Source organism: Perna viridis, chromosome 3 (genome assembly GCF_037379345.1).
Source record: "Perna viridis isolate PV_CMFRI_1.1 ecotype Kerala chromosome 3, ASM3737934v1, whole genome shotgun sequence".
NCBI lineage: Eukaryota > Metazoa > Mollusca > Bivalvia > Mytilida > Mytilidae > Perna > Perna viridis.
The window spans coordinates 22,323,667-22,341,076 of record NC_142447.1 but is presented as its reverse complement, the minus strand read 5'-3'; the positions used below and the strand labels follow the sequence as shown (position 1 = coordinate 22,341,076).

Below are 17,410 nucleotides of genomic sequence, written 5' to 3'. Positions count from 1 at the left end.
ATTCCATAACATGATTGTGATTCCTAGTGTTGAATTTGTTCACATTACAATGTATATATTTTTTATTATTATTTATAGCACTGTTGATTCTGGGGCCATTTTTTTTTTTATTTTCCTAGGAGCAAAGGCCAGACATGTTCTTTTCAAACTTAGGGTTGCCAGAATATTTTTACCAAAACTCCCCCTTCCCTGACAAATTAAATGGTTCTTCCCTTAAATCATATTCTGTAAAAGTTTGTTTCACATGTTGACTCATTGTCAACACTAAAAATTCCTGCACTCGTTTGCACAAATCACAACAAATATCAGGATAAAGGACGGGTATGGGGCAATTCCAAATACAAATGGCATGCTTTGACACGTTTTCATAGAATCTTCACCTTTGTTTTGCTTTTTGTTTGGCACAAAATAATCGGTAATTGCTTTGCCTTTTCGTTTAGACATCATTACATCTATTACCTTTTCGTTAATCGTTGTATAGGTTAAAGCGCTTTACCGCTATATTAGATTCTGACGCGGACCTCAACAAGACATCCATATAAACAATACTAAATACCAGAGATTGCGATTTCAAGACATAGACTATACACAGAACAATCTTAAGATATCTATTTACTAGATTTTTCCTCATTATTTTTTTTGCTTTTCATTTTATTCTGCCAGTACCAGATGCTACTGTGGCCATGTAAAAGTACCGAGTGAAGGCTCTTAATGAAAGCACTGCATATAGAAAGTATAAATATGGAAATATTTTGATTCCAGAGAAAAAAATGGGAAATAACTGTCAGTAATACAATACAGAATAACATGAATGAAATGGCAAGTTTTTGAAAGGAATAGATGCACATAAAATCCATAATATACTTTTTTTCATGATGTGCAGGGATCCAAATTTTATTTTCGTTTTCATTTAGTGATAATTGGAACCACACAAAGGTTGTTTTTTTTGCTTTCAGAGTGGGGCAGATAAATAGGAGCTATAGTGGAAGTAGCCTCTTCACTAGGGATTGGCTAAACTTATTTCTATATCAAGAACTTACTCATTTGCAAATGTAAATTCTTCCTGAGATATTCTCGTCGGTTCCTCTTCTTTCCTTTGTCTTTCCTGCTCCAGGACATATGTAGTAAACTTCTCAATCTGTTTCAAAAGGGGGAATTAAAAATTTGAAAAAAATCGCTTATCTAATTATCTTAAAAAAGAAAAAGACCATGCACTCCTGCTCCACACAATCAAACAATGATTCAATTTGTCATCCTGAACTTGTTTAAAACAGAATTCACTAAAACTGATTTATGCTATTGTTATCCTTGACATCGTCATTTCTTGACTGATTTTGAAAAAAAAAATATTCAGGTCACCAGCTGAGAACACAAAGCTGCATGTTAAATTACTGATAAATCTTGAAATTAGTTTAAACATGTATTAACTTACTTTCTGCAATCTGCACCTGAGGTAGCTACTTATCACATATCTTATTCGGTCTATCTGAAAAGTAACAGATAATTAAGTAAGTATGGACTGAGTTATGATGTAAGATAACAGAGCCATGAAAGGCTTTACTGATTCTGTACATTTCAAGTGTGGTGAAAACTTTTGACTTTTTTTTTTACATAAGGAGCTTTAGTTTATAGGACTGTCAAACTTAAAGGTCTGCCATTACTACCGGTTCAAAAGACCAAAGAGAATTAGATTTGATAGAGATCTTTAGCAAATACCTCCATGCAGCATACTGTTTTCATTTTTTTTTTGCATTGCATTATTATTATGTTATCTTGATTGTAGCCATTTTCAAGTTCTAGCTACCTACACAAACTGTAACATTTCTAAGACATTGCAAGGTCATAAATCATGAGTTTTGGCAACTTCCATGGAAATGGTAGTCTCTTGAAACATTGAAACAAGACATAGCTAATTTTAGAGTGTGATCTAAATGCCTGTTCAGTTTCACTTCTGACTACTGAATATCATATGGGTTTTTCCACACAAGGTCATAACATCCTAGAGATACATGTAAATGTACCAATATATACCAGATCCTAGAGATACATGTAAATGTACCAATATATACCAGACCCTAGAGATACTGGTAAATGTACCAAAATATACCAGATCCTAGAGATACATGTAAATGTACCAATATATACCAGATTCTAGAGATACATGTAAATGTACCAATATATACCAGATCCTAGAGATACTGGTAAATGTACCAAAATATACCAGATCCTAGGGATACATGTAAATGTACCAATATATACCAGATCCTAGAGATACTGGTAAATGTACCAAAATATACCAGATCCTAGGGATACATGTAAATGTACCAAAATATACCAGATCCTAGAGATACATGTAAATGTACCAATATATACCAGATTCTAGGGATACATGTAAATGTACCAATATATACCAGATTCTAGAGATACATGTAAATGTACCAATATATACCAGATCCAGAGCTAGATCAAGGGTTTACAAAAAAGGGTGTTATTAGATGTGATATTGATTATGTGAATCATGTAAAATCCTCAAAGGGGTATGTTATGGATTTTTTTCCCTAGCTGATATGGATAACAGGCTGCTGTGTGCTATAGATTTGTGAAGTTTAGACCAAACACATATCCAGATAAAATGCTTTGATGCTTTGCATAGCACAACTAGATACATCTACAGAGGTTGAACCCTGAACAGATGGGGCAAATATGGACACATAACTCGAATTTGAATTTGATAGTGTTAAATATTTGACACAAAATACAAAATATATAGTATATAGTAACAAGAGGTTCTCGAAGAGCCCGAATTTCTCACGTGACAAACCACACCCTATTAACTAAGTAAGCAAAGGTATCATGCTTTGTTACTATGTTTGACAAAAAATTGCTGAAAATGAGCAAATATTGAAGAATGCTGTAAGTTCAAAAGAGTACACAAGGCACTGTAAAATATTGGAAATGTCTTCAAAGTGTTTTAGAAGATCTGGAAAAAATTTGGGGAGGTATGAGGGGCATTAGCCTAGTATAGATTAGCTGTATGTTTGTTTGTTTGTTGGGGTTTAACGTCCGAGCAGCAATATTTCAGCTATATTCAGACGATGAACATGAAATTGATGATAAAATGAACATGAAATGATGATGAAATGAAAAAGGGATGGGACACAAGGACAATGGGGTCGACAAATTTTGATTGCCACTGGAAATAGGGAGAGGTGGGTAGGGTCGGGCAATTTAGCCTCCTGTGGCGGAGCCCTATGGTTCCTACTCCGGGAGAGTACCACAGTAGGGTTCTTTAACGTGCGAGGAACGTGGCATCTTTCCCAACACGGTGCACCACTATGGTTTGCGGTCAGGTTTTCCGTATTATAGCCTGACAACTCCAGCATGTAATACACCAGGGGTACCCCATTCAACCACCTAGGGCACACATCCCAGTTGCTCTGTGGGCAAAGCGCCCTAGCCCCTGGCTAGGGTTCTGAGCATTATTTAGTCGCCTTTTACGACAAGCTTAGCACTGCTGCAGGCCTATTCTTTTAACACCCGGACCTGCATGGGGCTATATATAGATTAGCTGAAAAAGGACATAAAATAAAGTTAAACTACAGCTATCCAAAATTTTCATCATCACCATTCACATCAGAAGACCATGTTTAGTGGAAAAATGGGCACCAAGAACAATTTTACTTCTTCACCATTTAACAAAAAACATCTAATTTCCTAAAGATGGAATCTGAGCAACTGGTGACAATGGTCGTAAAATGGCCACCTAAAAAATAAATTCAATACTGCCTGTCAACTCAGAATATCATGTTATGGATAGCTTTCATTTTCATTATTCTCCTACAGTTGATAAAAAATGCCAAAAAAAAAAGCATTTTGACCCCTATGATCTATTTTTGTAGTGACGGTCAAGTTTTTATGACTGGTGAAAAATTTCAAATGATCAGCTTGCGGAATTATTCCAACTTCATTAAATTTTGTTGCAATTGGTTACAGAGAGTTTTACACATTAAAACAATAAAAAAACTGTTTCAGGGGCCATAAATCCTACAACAGGTAACAAATCATTTTGAAAATTTGGGCAAGTCTGTCTACTGATGGTGAACAATATTACTTTCCTTCAGAATTTGGTTAAATTCAACAGTTTTTGAGTTATCTGCAAAAAAACTTTATTTCGACCCTTTTGCTCTCTGTTAAGTAGCAGCGGCCATGTTTTTTCATCAATCAAATATTCAACCATTCCTTTTGTTAAGACTACCCTAAAAAACAAAAATACCAACTTTCACTGAAATCTGTACAGTAGTTTCTGAGAAGATTTTAGAAAGTAATAACATCAATAACAGCAAAAGGGGCAATAGTTCCAACATGGGTCAACAAATTTTCACCAAAATAACATCACAGATTGATCTCATCATGATGAACACTTACCTGAGCACTTTACCCAGTCAGAATTTGGTTAAACCTAACAGTTTTGGACATACAGTTGAACCTCATGAAGTTGAAGTCGAAGGGACCAGTAGGAAATTTTTGAGTTATCCGAGGTTCAAGTCATCCCAGGTGCTTTGTCATCCGGAAATAAAATCCTACTGTCATTGTCCCTGTACATTTAATACGTGTTTACCAATACAGTTTATTAATAACATTGTTTTTTGGGATTTTTAATATGTAGACTTTCCAATATTTTTTATTGTATTGTGTTATTAGTTTGCTTTTTTTTTTTTTTTTATAATTTCGTTACTCTGATAATTTAATAAAGACAACAAACAATTTATCAGTTTTCAAATTTTATTGAAATTTCTCAAGTATGGCAAGAAGGCAAACATGTTATACAAGTATAACATACACATGTATACAGTACTCACAAATATTGACATAAACAAACACTATTCATATTACAGTTTTCCATGATTACACAAAACCATACATACAAAATACAGATGCACTCGCGGAACAAACTTAGTCCTGTTGCAAAGTCACTCATGAGGATTGTCTGCTTAGCGTTGAGTTTTTTCTTCATTTGTTTCCTTGTAAAGAAGTCATTGGTAACTAGTGGAAGTAAGTCTTCTGAGTCATACTGGGCCTCAAAGTAGCTCTGGTAGGTTTCTGTCATGTCTATCATAGAAGCAAGTGTTGGAATAGGCTTTTTCTGGCACATTCAGTTCATCATCATCACTGTCTTGCCCTGTGTTATTTTGTGTGTCGGTGATCTGGTTGATGATGTCGTCATCAGTGAGTGGTTTGGTAGTTGGGATGTTGCGGCCAACATCCACCTATTCTCTGAAGTTGATTCCTGCGAGTTGTGCAGGAGGTATGTCATCGTCTTCTTCCTAGGTAAGGTTGCCGTGCTGTCAGTGGTAAAACCTGCATGTCTGAAGCAACTGCTGATAGTAGTCTGGGTAACAAACAGCCATGCTCGTTGTAGAAGTCTGAGTATGTCAAGAACTGTCAAGTTGAAGTCCACTTTCTTCTTGGCACATGAAATCTGTTTTAACATTATTCTCTTTCTGTAGTGTACCTTCAGGTTCTGAATGATGCCTTGGTCACAGGTTATGTCTTATTGGTTGTGTCAGGTGGAAGAAATACCAACTGAACATTCTTTAAACCTTTCACTTTCGGGTGGGCTGGGCAGTTGTCTATAATCATGGTGATTCTGCATTGCTCTCGTTGAAACTTCTTTTCAAGTTTGGTGATCCATGCAGTAAAGATTTCTGAGGTCATCCATGCTTTCTTATTTGAGTTGTAGTCAGTTGGTAATGTTTTCATATTCTTGAAACATCTTGGGTTTGCTGCTTTTCCAATCAGAGGGACTGGGTGAATACCTTGAGTTATCCGGAATTTCAACTCAGAGTTTGACACATCAAAGGTTTGAATGCATTATGTATATTATGTAAAGGGAGCTTTTGCTGGGACTGACAGATTACTTTGAGTTATCCAAGGTTTCAAGTTATCTGAGTTCGACACAACGAGGTTCGACTGTATATGCAAAAAACTGCTTTCTCACCCCTATATTCACACATTAAAAATTCCAAATAGTCATTTTGTGCAGGACACCCTAAAAAACAGTTATACAAACTTTTATTGAATTCTGTATGGTAGTTTATGAAGAGAAGGTTTTTGAAAGTAATTACATCAAAATCAACAAGAAACATCCAACAAGAGGCTCAAGAGAGCCTGAATCGCTCACCTGGTTAACCATTTGCTTATTTGAAAACCTGAGGAATGAGACAGGCTAAGTTAACATCAACTAAAATTATTCATAGCATTTTCATGACCTGAACCAGAATTTTGCTAAGGCCAACAATTTTTAATTTTTTTTTTCAAAAAACTGTCTTATGACCCCTAAGTTCCGTTTTTAGTATAGGCAGCCATATCTATTTATGGATTAAAAATCACAAGTCATTTTGAGCACAATACATTAAAGAACTATTATGCTTATTTTCATTCAATGATGTTAAATGGTTTTAGAGAAGATTTTCAAAGTTGTGCATGCGAAAAAAAAAAACAACAAGCATTCTGACAATATTGCTGATGCAATACAGTGTCCCCTTTTGACCTTTGAACTCATTGCCTTTATGAGATTTTTTTTACATATGTGAACTAACAATGGATGGTGTTATTTTTTTACATATGTGAACTAACAATGGATGGTGTTATTTTTTAACAATCAAGAGAAAATAATTCTTAAACAGCAAAAGCAAATTCCATCAAAATCAAACCTGAGCTTCATTTTACAGTAGATAATAACATTTTTGCATTACAGAAAGCTGCATAAAGACATTCTTTTTCTATCACCTGGAAAGTTGAAAAAAACTTCATTATGAATTAAAGGGCAAATAACTCTAGAATGACAGCAGCAATTTGCATCAAAATGATGAAACATAAAATTTTATGTAATTTTCTATGTCAAAGGGCCATAAGTTCCATATAAACCATTTTGTCTTAATAATATTTAAATTTTATTTGTAACTTGTCATGATAAGACTAGCTAACAAATATGAAATCAATTGGATGAGGCATTACAAAGAAAAGTCTGGAAAACATAAAATTTTATGAAATTTTCTATGTCCAAGGGCCATAACTTCTGTAAAAATCATTCAACCGTAACATCATTCAAACTTAACTTGTAACTTGTCACGATAAGACTATATACCAAATATGACATTAATTGGATGAAGCATTACAAAAAAAAGGTCCAGAAAACATAAAATTTCATGAAATTTTCTATGTCCAAGGGCCATAACTTTTGTAAAAATCGTTCAACCATAATGTCATTCGAACTTAACTTGTAACTTGTCATGATAAGACTATATACAAAATATGAAATCAATTGCATGAGGCATTACAAAAAAAAGTCTGGAAAACATAAAATTTCATGAAATTTTCTATGTCCAAGGGCCATAACTTCTGTAAAAATCGTTCAACTGTAACGTCATTTGAACTTAACTTGTAACTTGTCATGATAAGACTATATACAAATTATGAAGTCAATTGCATGAGGCATTACAAAAAAAAGTCTGGAAAACATAAATTTTCATGAAATTTTCTATGTCCAAGGGCCACAACTTCTGTAAAAATCGTTCAACTGTAACGTCATTCGAACTTAACTTGTAACTTGTAACTTGTCATGATAAGACTATATACCAAATATGAAATCAATTGGATGAGGCATTACAAAAAAAGTCCGGAAAACCAAGTGTGACTGACGGACTGACAGACGGACGGAGTGCAAACCTAAGTCCCCTTCGGCATTTGGCGAAAGGGGACAAAAAAACTGTTTCAGGGGTTGCAACTCCTACATTAGTCAATGAATGGTTTTGAAAATTTCGGAATAGGTCCTTCTCATGATGCTTAACAATTTTACCCACGCCAGAAATTTACTAAAGGCAACACTTTTTGAGTCATTTGCAAAAAACTGCCATCTGACCCCTATGCTCTGTTTTCAGTAATGGCGGCTATGTTTTTTCATGAATCACCAATCCCATCTGTCAATTTGTGTGGGATACCCTAAAAAACATATATGTCAACATTCATTGAATTCTGTGCAATGGATTTTGAAAAGAAGATTTTCAAAGTTGCACATGAGAAAAATGTAAAAAAAAAAAACTGTTTCAGGGATCGTAACTCCTACATCAGTTGAGCAATTGTTTTGAAAATTTTGGCATAGGTCCGTCTCATGATGCTCAACAATTTTGCCCAGTTAGAAATTTGCTAAAGGCAATGGTTTTTGAATTATTTTGAAAAAACTGCTATCTGACCCCTATGTTCTATTTTTAGTAACGGTGGCCATGTTTCTTCATGAATCAACAATCCCATTGGTCATTTTGTGTCGGATACCCTAAGGAACATAAATGGCAACTTTCATTGAATTCTGTGCAATGGATTTTGAAAAAGAAGATTTTCAAAGTTGCAGATGTGAAAAATGCAAAAAAAAAACTGTTTCAGGGGCCGTAACTCCTACATCAGTTGACCAATCGTTTTGAAAGTTTTGGCATAGGTCCATCTCATGATGCTGAACAAAATTAACCATGCCACAAATTGCTAAAGGCAAAGTTTTTGAGTTATTTGCAAAAAACTGCAATCTGACCCTTATGTTCTATTTTTAGTAACAGCGGCCATGTTTTTTCATGGATAAAAAATTCCATCGTTATTTTGTGCAGAACACCCTAAGGAACAATCATGCCAAATTTAAAACCACTAAGTCCAGTAGTTTAAGAGGAGAAGATTTTTAAAAATTTGTCCACGATGACGACGAACGCCAAGTGATGGCATAAGCTCACTTGGCCTTTAGCTAGGTGAGCTAAAAAGGGCAATAACTACAAGATGAGAAGATTTTTAAAGAATTGTTAATGAAGACGATGACAACAGTGCTAAGTGATGGCAATAGCTCACATGGCCTGTGGCCAGGTGAGCTAAAAAAGAAGCTTAATCAATACAGGTTATGATAATTGCTTGAAGCATTTTTAAGTTATTATGCAATAAGGAGAATCCCCATTTTTTATGTATAAAGCGAAAAAAGAATTGAAAACAGAAAATCATAAATTCAAAACTATTAATGAGGGAACCTACACAAAAAGCAGTGATTTATGAAAATAGTGCAACCACTACTGAATTTTATTTAAAAAAAAAAAGCTGGTCATAAAAGGCGACTAAATAGTGCTCAGAAGCCTAGCTGGGGGCTAGGCGCGCTGCCCACAGAGCAACTGGGATGTGTACCCTTGGTGGTGGAATGTTGTACCCCTGGCATGTTACATGCTGGGGTTGTCAGGCTATAATATGGAAAACCTGACCACAAACCATAGTGGTGCACCATGATGGGAAAGATGTCACTTTCCTCGAACCCAGCTGTGGTATTCAATAGGAGTAGGAACCTTTGCGCTCTGCCACAGGAGGCTAAATTGCTTGATCTTACCCATCACCCCCCTTTTTCTAGTGGCAATCCTTTTTTTTTTTCATTTCATCATCATTTCATGTTCAATTTATCATGTATTTCATGTTCATCGTCCGAGTATAGCTGAAATATTGCTGCTAGGACGTTAAACCCCAACAAACAAACTTTCAAAGTTGGTAATAGTCAAATATTCTCTGTCACTGATTTTGGCTTACTTTCAATATCCGAAATGGCATAAATGCAATATGCTCTAAAATTGGGTGACTTCAGCTAAAATCTTGGTTCCCTTGATATGATTGTGTAATTCTTTCATGACCGTGATAACCCAAAAGTTTTCATTTACCTGGAACTAGAATAAACAATTGGCAATGGCTATAAATAGATATCAGGGGTCCTGACAATATATATATGACCTATATATAGCCAATTGAAACCAGCCCTTGAATCAGAAACTGGGTAATATTACATAAATTTAATGCTAACCAATCATTTCATCTTTTAATATAAACTTTCCATTCCCGTAAAAGCAAAAAAACACACATAGACATGTGTATGATATTGCTCTAAAGAGGTATGTTGTAGCAATCTTCGGGTCACATATGATATTGACCAGGGAACCAGATTACAAACCAGATTTAACAACTGGTAATGAATATTCATGGCTATTTGGGCCGTCCTAATGTATATGACCTATTTAGTCTTGTAATGAGCTCCTGTGCCTGAATTGAAAACTGGGTAATGTTCAATGCTAATTTCCTTCTCATACAAGCAAAGAAACACACATAGAACCACACATGTATGATATTTAAGAGGTACATTTTTATCTCGTATGAAGCTAGAACTATGATGCTGTGGTAGTGAACACTGCACATATCTGCATGGAGTGTATAAATATATAATCATGCAAATCATATGCAAATATAAAGTACTGAAACCAGTACAAGTGCAAGAAGTAACAATAGCTACAAGCTAACAATATCAGCGACTTAAAAGGCTGAAACTGTTAAAAATCAAAAGAGAGTTCACAGCAATATAAAGAAACGATGCACTAAAGTTTCACAAAAATTTGGGCCATACTTTTGAGTTATTGTGCAAGGTGTGAATGACAGAAGCCCCCCCCCCCCTAGACAGACAGGCATATAAAAACTGTAGCTTTCACTAAACAAATAATAAATTTAGATTTAGGAAAACAGCTTAATATATTATTATGTAGATAGTAGTGATTTATTTAATGAGAAGGAATACTTAAAAAGAAATACGACAATCAATTGGTTATTTTGAGTAATTTTTGTTTGTTTGTTTGTTGGGGTTTAACGTCCTAGCAGCAATATTTCAGCTATATTCAGACGATGAACATGAAATTGATGATAAAATGAACATGAAATGATGAAATGAAAAAGGGATGGGGACACAAGGACAATGGGGTCGACAAATTTTGATTGCCACTGGAAATAGGGAGAGGTGGGTAGGGTCGGGCAATTTAGCCTCCTGTGGTGGAGCCCTATGGTTCCTACTCCGGGAGAATACCACAGTAGGGTTCTTTAACGTGCGAGGAACGTGGCATCTTTCCCAACACGGTACACCACTATGGTTTGCGGTCAGGTTTTCCGTATTATAGCCTGACAACCCCAGCATGTAACATGCCAGGGGTACCCCATTCCACCACCTGGAGCACACATCCCAGTTGCTCTGTGGGCAAAGTGCCCTAGCCCCTGGCTAGGGTTCTGAGCACTATTTAGTCGCCTTTTTACGACAAGCTTAGCACTGCTCCAGGCCTATTCTTTTTTAACACCCAGACCTGCACGGGGATTTTGAATAATTAAAATATAGTATAATACATGTAATTACATGTGCAAACAAGAGGCTCCCAGGTACCTGAATTGCTCACCTGGTTGAATTTTGCCTTTCAAGGACAATAAATTAAACAAGAAGTTGTCCAACAATTTTGACTCTAGAAAACTTTGATAGGACTTATCATAAGGATCATTTCAGTAAATGAAAGTCTAAATTTATCATAGTTTTCAAGACATTAGCTGAAAACTGTAAAAAAAAAAAACAAACCTCTCATTTTCCCCCGTCATGGGCAGTAACTCTTATAAGAAGGCGTCGTACAAATTTTATGCCTGAAGACTTTTGTAGTCCAAAAATTAAGGATCATTTCAGCTAATGAAAAAATTTGGCTGAACGGTTTTGGAGATGTATGCGAAAAACTACTGTCTGACCCCTATGTTCTATTTTAAGTAACAATGGCCATGTTTTTCGACGGATCAAAAGACCCTACTTCGGTTCTATGCAGGATACCCCAAGGAACACTTATACCGAGTTTTGTTGCAATTGGTAAAGCAGTGACAGAGGAGAAGATTTTTGAAAGAAATAACATTAAAAATAGCAAAAAACTTAGAAAAAGAGCATTAACTCCAACATGGCTTTATAGATTAAAATGAAAATTTGACCGCAGATAGATCTTGTAATGCTGAACACTTTTATCCCTTTCAGGATGGGCTAACCCTAACTGTTTTGGAGATATATCCGAAAAACTATTGTCTGACCCCATGTTCTATTTTTAATAATGGCAGCCATGTTTTACGACAGATCAAAAATCCCCAAATCAGTTCTATGCAAGATACCCCAAGGAACATTCTTACCACGTTTGGTTCCAATTGGTCAAGTAGTTTCAGAGAAGAGTTTTGAAAAATTGTTAACGACAAACGCCAAGCGATGATAACTGATGATAATATTTTGGTTATACACTTTTTCCAATTGATTATCCTATTATTTCATGTTAAAAGTCAAATAACTCAACAATTACAGTGTACCTCTCTTATTTGTAATGCTATAACTAATTCTAAATTTGAAAAATCAAGCTTCAAATCTAACTTCAACCTTAACTTTTGATCCAATGCAAAAAGTCAACATTTTTCTTTCTTTTAGATGGCAATAACATTGCTATAGATATTTATTGAAGGTATATACAAATATTTTTCATCAAGTGGACATGGAGTATGTTTGTTGAATGTAAAATATTCTATGTATTATCCTGATCTATAGTTCATATCAACCATAACACTGAATCAAAGGCCTGCACAACCTTGTTATTTTTTTTTTTGTATTTCAGACACATGTACTATATATCACCAGTAGAAGAACCCTTACAATAAGTACCTACTTCCATTCTGTGTAAACTAATTTTGAAATCTCCTTTCTTGGCCCTCTTTATATTTTCTTCCATCTCTGTTATCTGGTCTATCATACATTCTATTAACTCCACTTTACACTCTAATAAATCTGGTGAAAATTTTTCATTCAACCAAGCCTACAAAGATATAAAAATAAATAATTACCAACCCAGCCTCTAATTCTGAAATTAGTTTTTTAAAGCAAAAATATTTATGGATTCCAGTTGCAATCATTCATCCTGGTATTATTGAAGGAATATACATGTCGTTAAACAAAATAAAATGCTTTACATGGTGCAGCTTGATACCACCAATTTAGTCAAACCCTAAACAATTGGGATAAAAGAACAGCGTTGCAATATTCCCGCGAGAAAAAAAATGAGGAAAACTTAAAATTCACTTAAATTTTTTAAGTCCAAATGCCATAACTTCCATAAAAATCAATAAACTGTCACTAAAGTTGAACTTAATCAATAACTTCTCATAGCAAGACTACATGCAAATATATAAAATCCATTGGTAAAAGCATTACAAAAAAAGTAAGGAAAACTCTAAATTCACTGAAATTTTCTAATTCCAAGGACCATCACTTCTATAAAAATCATTCAACTGTAAGTCAAACTTAATCTGTAACTCTTCATAATAAGGCCACATACCAAAAAAAACCAAACTTATTTGGTAAAACCACAAAAAACTAGAGGCTCAAGATAGCCTGAATCGCTCACCTGATTAACCATTTGCTTATTTGAAAAACTTGAGGAATGAGACAGGCTAAGTTAAAATCAACTAAATAGTCAAATGCAGGAAATGCTTTTAATAGCATTTTCATGACCTGAACCAGAATTTTGCTAAAGCCAACAATTTTTCAATTATTTTCAAAAATCTGTCTTCCAACCCCTAAGTTCCATTTTTAGTATAGCCAGCAATATCTATCCACGGATCCACAACAGTCATTTTGAGCACAATACACTAAAGAACTATTATGTTTATTTTCATTCAATGATCTTAAATGGTTTTAGCGAAGATGATTTTCAAAGTTGTACATGTGAAGAAAAAAAAAAAAACTGCTTCAGGGGCTGCTACTCCAACATCAGTCAATGAATAGTTTTTGAAAATTTCGGCATAGGTCCATCTCATGATGCTGTACAATTTTACCCTGGCAGAAATTTGAATGAAAGCACAAAGGGAACAGTTTTTGAGTTATATGAATAAAAACTGCCTTCTGACCCTATGTTCAATTTTTAGTAATGACAACCATGTTTTTCATGAATCAAAAATCCCAATGGTCATTTTGTGTGGGACACCCTAAGTAATACATATGCCAAATTTCATTGAATTCTGTGCAATGAATTTTGAAATGAAGATTTTCTAAGTTGCACATGCGAAAAATGCAAAAAAAAAACTGTTTCAGAGACCTAACTCCTACATCAGTTGACCAATCATTTTGAAAATTTTGGCATAGGTCCATCTCATGATGCTGAACAATATTAACTATGCCAGAAATTTGCTAAAGGCAACGGTTTTTTGAGTTATTTGCAAAAAACTGCAATCTGTTCTATTTTTAGTAACAGCGGCCATGTTTTTTCATGGATCAACAATCCCAACATTCATTTTGTGCAGAACACCCTAAGGAACAATCATGCCAAGTTTAAAACCTGTCAGTCCAGTAGTTTCAGAGGAGAAGATATTTAAAAATTTGTCCACAACGATGACAACAGTCGCCAAGTGATGGCATAAGCTCACTTTGGCCACGTGAGCTAAAAAAGTGCGGAAAACGGGGCTGATGACCAGCACTTACATGTCCCCTTGCGGTAGACTAATATTCAATATTTATACGATTTAGAAGAATTCATTACAGTAAAGAACAATAAAATTCTGAACTTTGAGAGAAGATGGACCACTTTTAGACATATATTTCCACAATTATCATGCCGTAAATATATATACTGGCAATCGTCTGAATATAGCTGAAATATTGCTGCTCGGACGTTAAACCCCAACAAACAATATACTGGCAAAACTTTTCTCTTGTATATTTATTAAGCAAAGCAGACAGTGTGAAAGCTGGGTGAGAGTGTGAGTGAAAGGCCTTTTTCTTCTTCCTTTTACAATGAGTAATTAATTTGTATTAGGATTTACACTAAAAATGATAGTCGTGCTTTCTTTTTGTTTAAAATCCCCAAAACACCCTAGTCAGGTGGTGGTGTAGGGGATTTTGTAAAATCCTGACATTGAAAAACAATTAAAAAAAAAACTAGTTCATCTGTGGTTCAAGTACATTGTAGTTCAGGGAATGTTGAGCTGTGAAAGACAACTACAAGACGATCAACTTTCTATACGTTTAGTTTCTAGACGTTCCATACAAGAGTTGCTGCTTCAGGCGGCGACATAGCAATTATTACGTTACAAATTGCGGGAAATAACATTGCTATCTTTGGTACATAAATAAAAGATAAAAGAAACTCAGAAATAAATAAACTATTCACAACATTCTGGGGCCGCAAAATGCAATTAAACTTAAATTAACTGTTCATATTTCAAGGGAGACTAAGTTCACTATTGGTCGTGTTGTCATTAATCCACTTGTGGTCCGGATTCTTGCTGCTCTGGTCTGCTCATAATTGCCGGTGATAAGTTCCTCATTGACTCCTAGCTTTCAGGTTGGACTCAGCGAATTATCCATAGTCTAAATGATCGCACTGATTTTCACTCGTGCCTCAATTGTATTTTATTCCCAATGGAACTCGTGTAAGGCTGTCAGGTATTCAGTCCTCCAGCGCTCAGAAAAGTGCTCTATTAACATGATCTTGTGTTGTAAGAGTCTATTTGCAGTCACATTGTTAAATTCACAAACATCTGCCTTGCTGTCGTTGTGTGTTGATATCACGTGTCCGTGTAGTAGCTGAGACGGCTTTAACAGCTGGAGATATCGGCTGACACGTACATTATCAGGCGGTCGTTCATCATACATTCTATTTTGCTAAGTACATTTCGTAACACTTCAAATGTCACTTGTGATCTTCCCAGAACTTTTTTGAGAGTTGTTTTTGTCAGGCCGATGAACATCAGTGTTGTCTGAATATATATTGTGATCAGTATTCCTCTTCTGCTAATAAATTGTCGGAAAGCTACCATGAACATATCGAGTGTCATATCTTAAACTAGCTCTAAATGAACAGCGTGAATAGTGGCACAAGGGAATAAGCTCAGGTAAGTCTTTACACTTTGTCCATTACTCTGTACAATTAATGGTCCAGCAAAATAGGTTATGGTGGTCTGAATCGGTGTAACACTCTGAACTCTGTCCTTAGGTAGCATTGGCAATACTGGACTTCAGTACCTTTTTTTTGATCACTTTATGATATTGAACGTATTTTTTTAGTATCAAGTTCACAAACTGGCATATAGACGGTATCCAGTATGACTGGTGTATATGCGTAATTGTCTGTCTGGCTCCTGTGTGTAGAATTTTATGTACTCCTCTCTTTCCCTAAGATAGTTTTACCTAGAACAGGACTGTTCGTTGGATAATTTTTTCCAAAATACGAACTTTCATAGAGAAGATTGAATAATTTTTTTGACACAGGATACGTGTCAATCACATTAACATCTGTAAAGGCGTGTTGTTTCGGTAGTAAGATCGGATGTTTCATATTATAGTCCAATTCTGCATTATGAATACATTCCGTGCATCTGATTTTTCCTTTTTTGAATTAACGCAACTGTTGCATAAGTGGTAATTGGCTTTTAGTTAGCGGTTTGTGAAGTTTGCTCTTCTCATCACTGAAATTGCGATTTTGAATGTCTAATATCCAATATTTTGTCGCCTGTTGAATTTCGTTGGGCTTTATTATATCGATTTCTTTAGTACGGTTTCTAAGTCAATATTGGTTCCTATTCATAGATCACTTTACCAATCTCAAAACATAGTTAGTTATACACAAAAGTCTCTGAAGTGATGAAAATCGCACTAAATCAATAACTCTCGATATCCAGGCATCTAACTTGGCTAAAGCAGTTCACTGCTCATCCTTATGTGTGGTCATCATGATTGAAGCATCAAGTTTCACGATCGGAGTAAATTTTGGCCAACAGTCTTCTTCTATAATCCATGATGGTCCATTCCACCACAAGGTCAATTGTTCCAGTTGCTCAGCTGACATTCCGTGAGTCTGAAGGTTGGCTGGATTTGAATCGGTTGGAATGTAATTCCACCGACAGTCCAATTTGCATGTTTCATTGATAGGATTCTGTACAAATTTGCAAAGTGGATTCTTCAATGCAATCTAGTGAATAACTATCTGAATGTCGCTCCACATCAAAATATGCTTTACATCGAAATTGTCCTTTAACGGTGTTGCATTGCGTGTTCCTACTATGGGGCCATCAACTCTAATTTCGAAAGTGTTATCTGTTTGACTGGTGCTATGTGATTTTTGGCGATAACTGAAACTGTCGAATTTCCTCTACTTAGGTATGCTGATGCTCCATACACTTGTTAACTGGCATCTACGAATACATGGAATGTTGTATCCTGGCTATCGCTATCATTGTCTGTGATGTAGTGGGGGTTTGATTTTGTTTTGTCCCTAATATCCTGTATATTGTTTCTAATTTCTGTCCACATTTGCAATATGTTTAGAGGTAAAATCTGGTCCCACTCATAGCCTTCCTTCCAAAGCTTCTGTATGAGTATCTTGGCCCTCACTATCACAGGTCCCAATAATCCAAGCGCATCTAAAATCGATGAAGATTGTCACAGTTTTTCTCATTTTGTCCCTTCTATGTTTCTATATTGAGCCTGTTTTGCAAATGTAAGTATATCAGAGCTCGCATCCCATTGCATGCC

At 35.4% G+C, this 17,410-nt stretch overlaps 1 protein-coding gene across 1 annotated transcript in view; it reads right to left on the bottom strand.

Moving 5' to 3' along the window:
* The window catches only part of LOC148621455 (DNA replication complex GINS protein SLD5-like), a 62,160-nt gene that overhangs the window by 37,156 nt on the left and 7,594 nt on the right, over nt 1-17,410 (bottom strand). The window contains exons 2-4 of the mRNA XM_088575877.1: nt 12,552-12,698; nt 1,433-1,486; nt 1,041-1,138 (exon numbers count right to left, since the gene is read on the bottom strand). Of these exons, the coding sequence (XP_088432003.1) occupies nt 1,041-1,138; nt 1,433-1,486; nt 12,552-12,698 (299 nt within the window). The remainder of the gene's footprint in view (nt 1-1,040; nt 1,139-1,432; nt 1,487-12,551; nt 12,699-17,410) is intronic.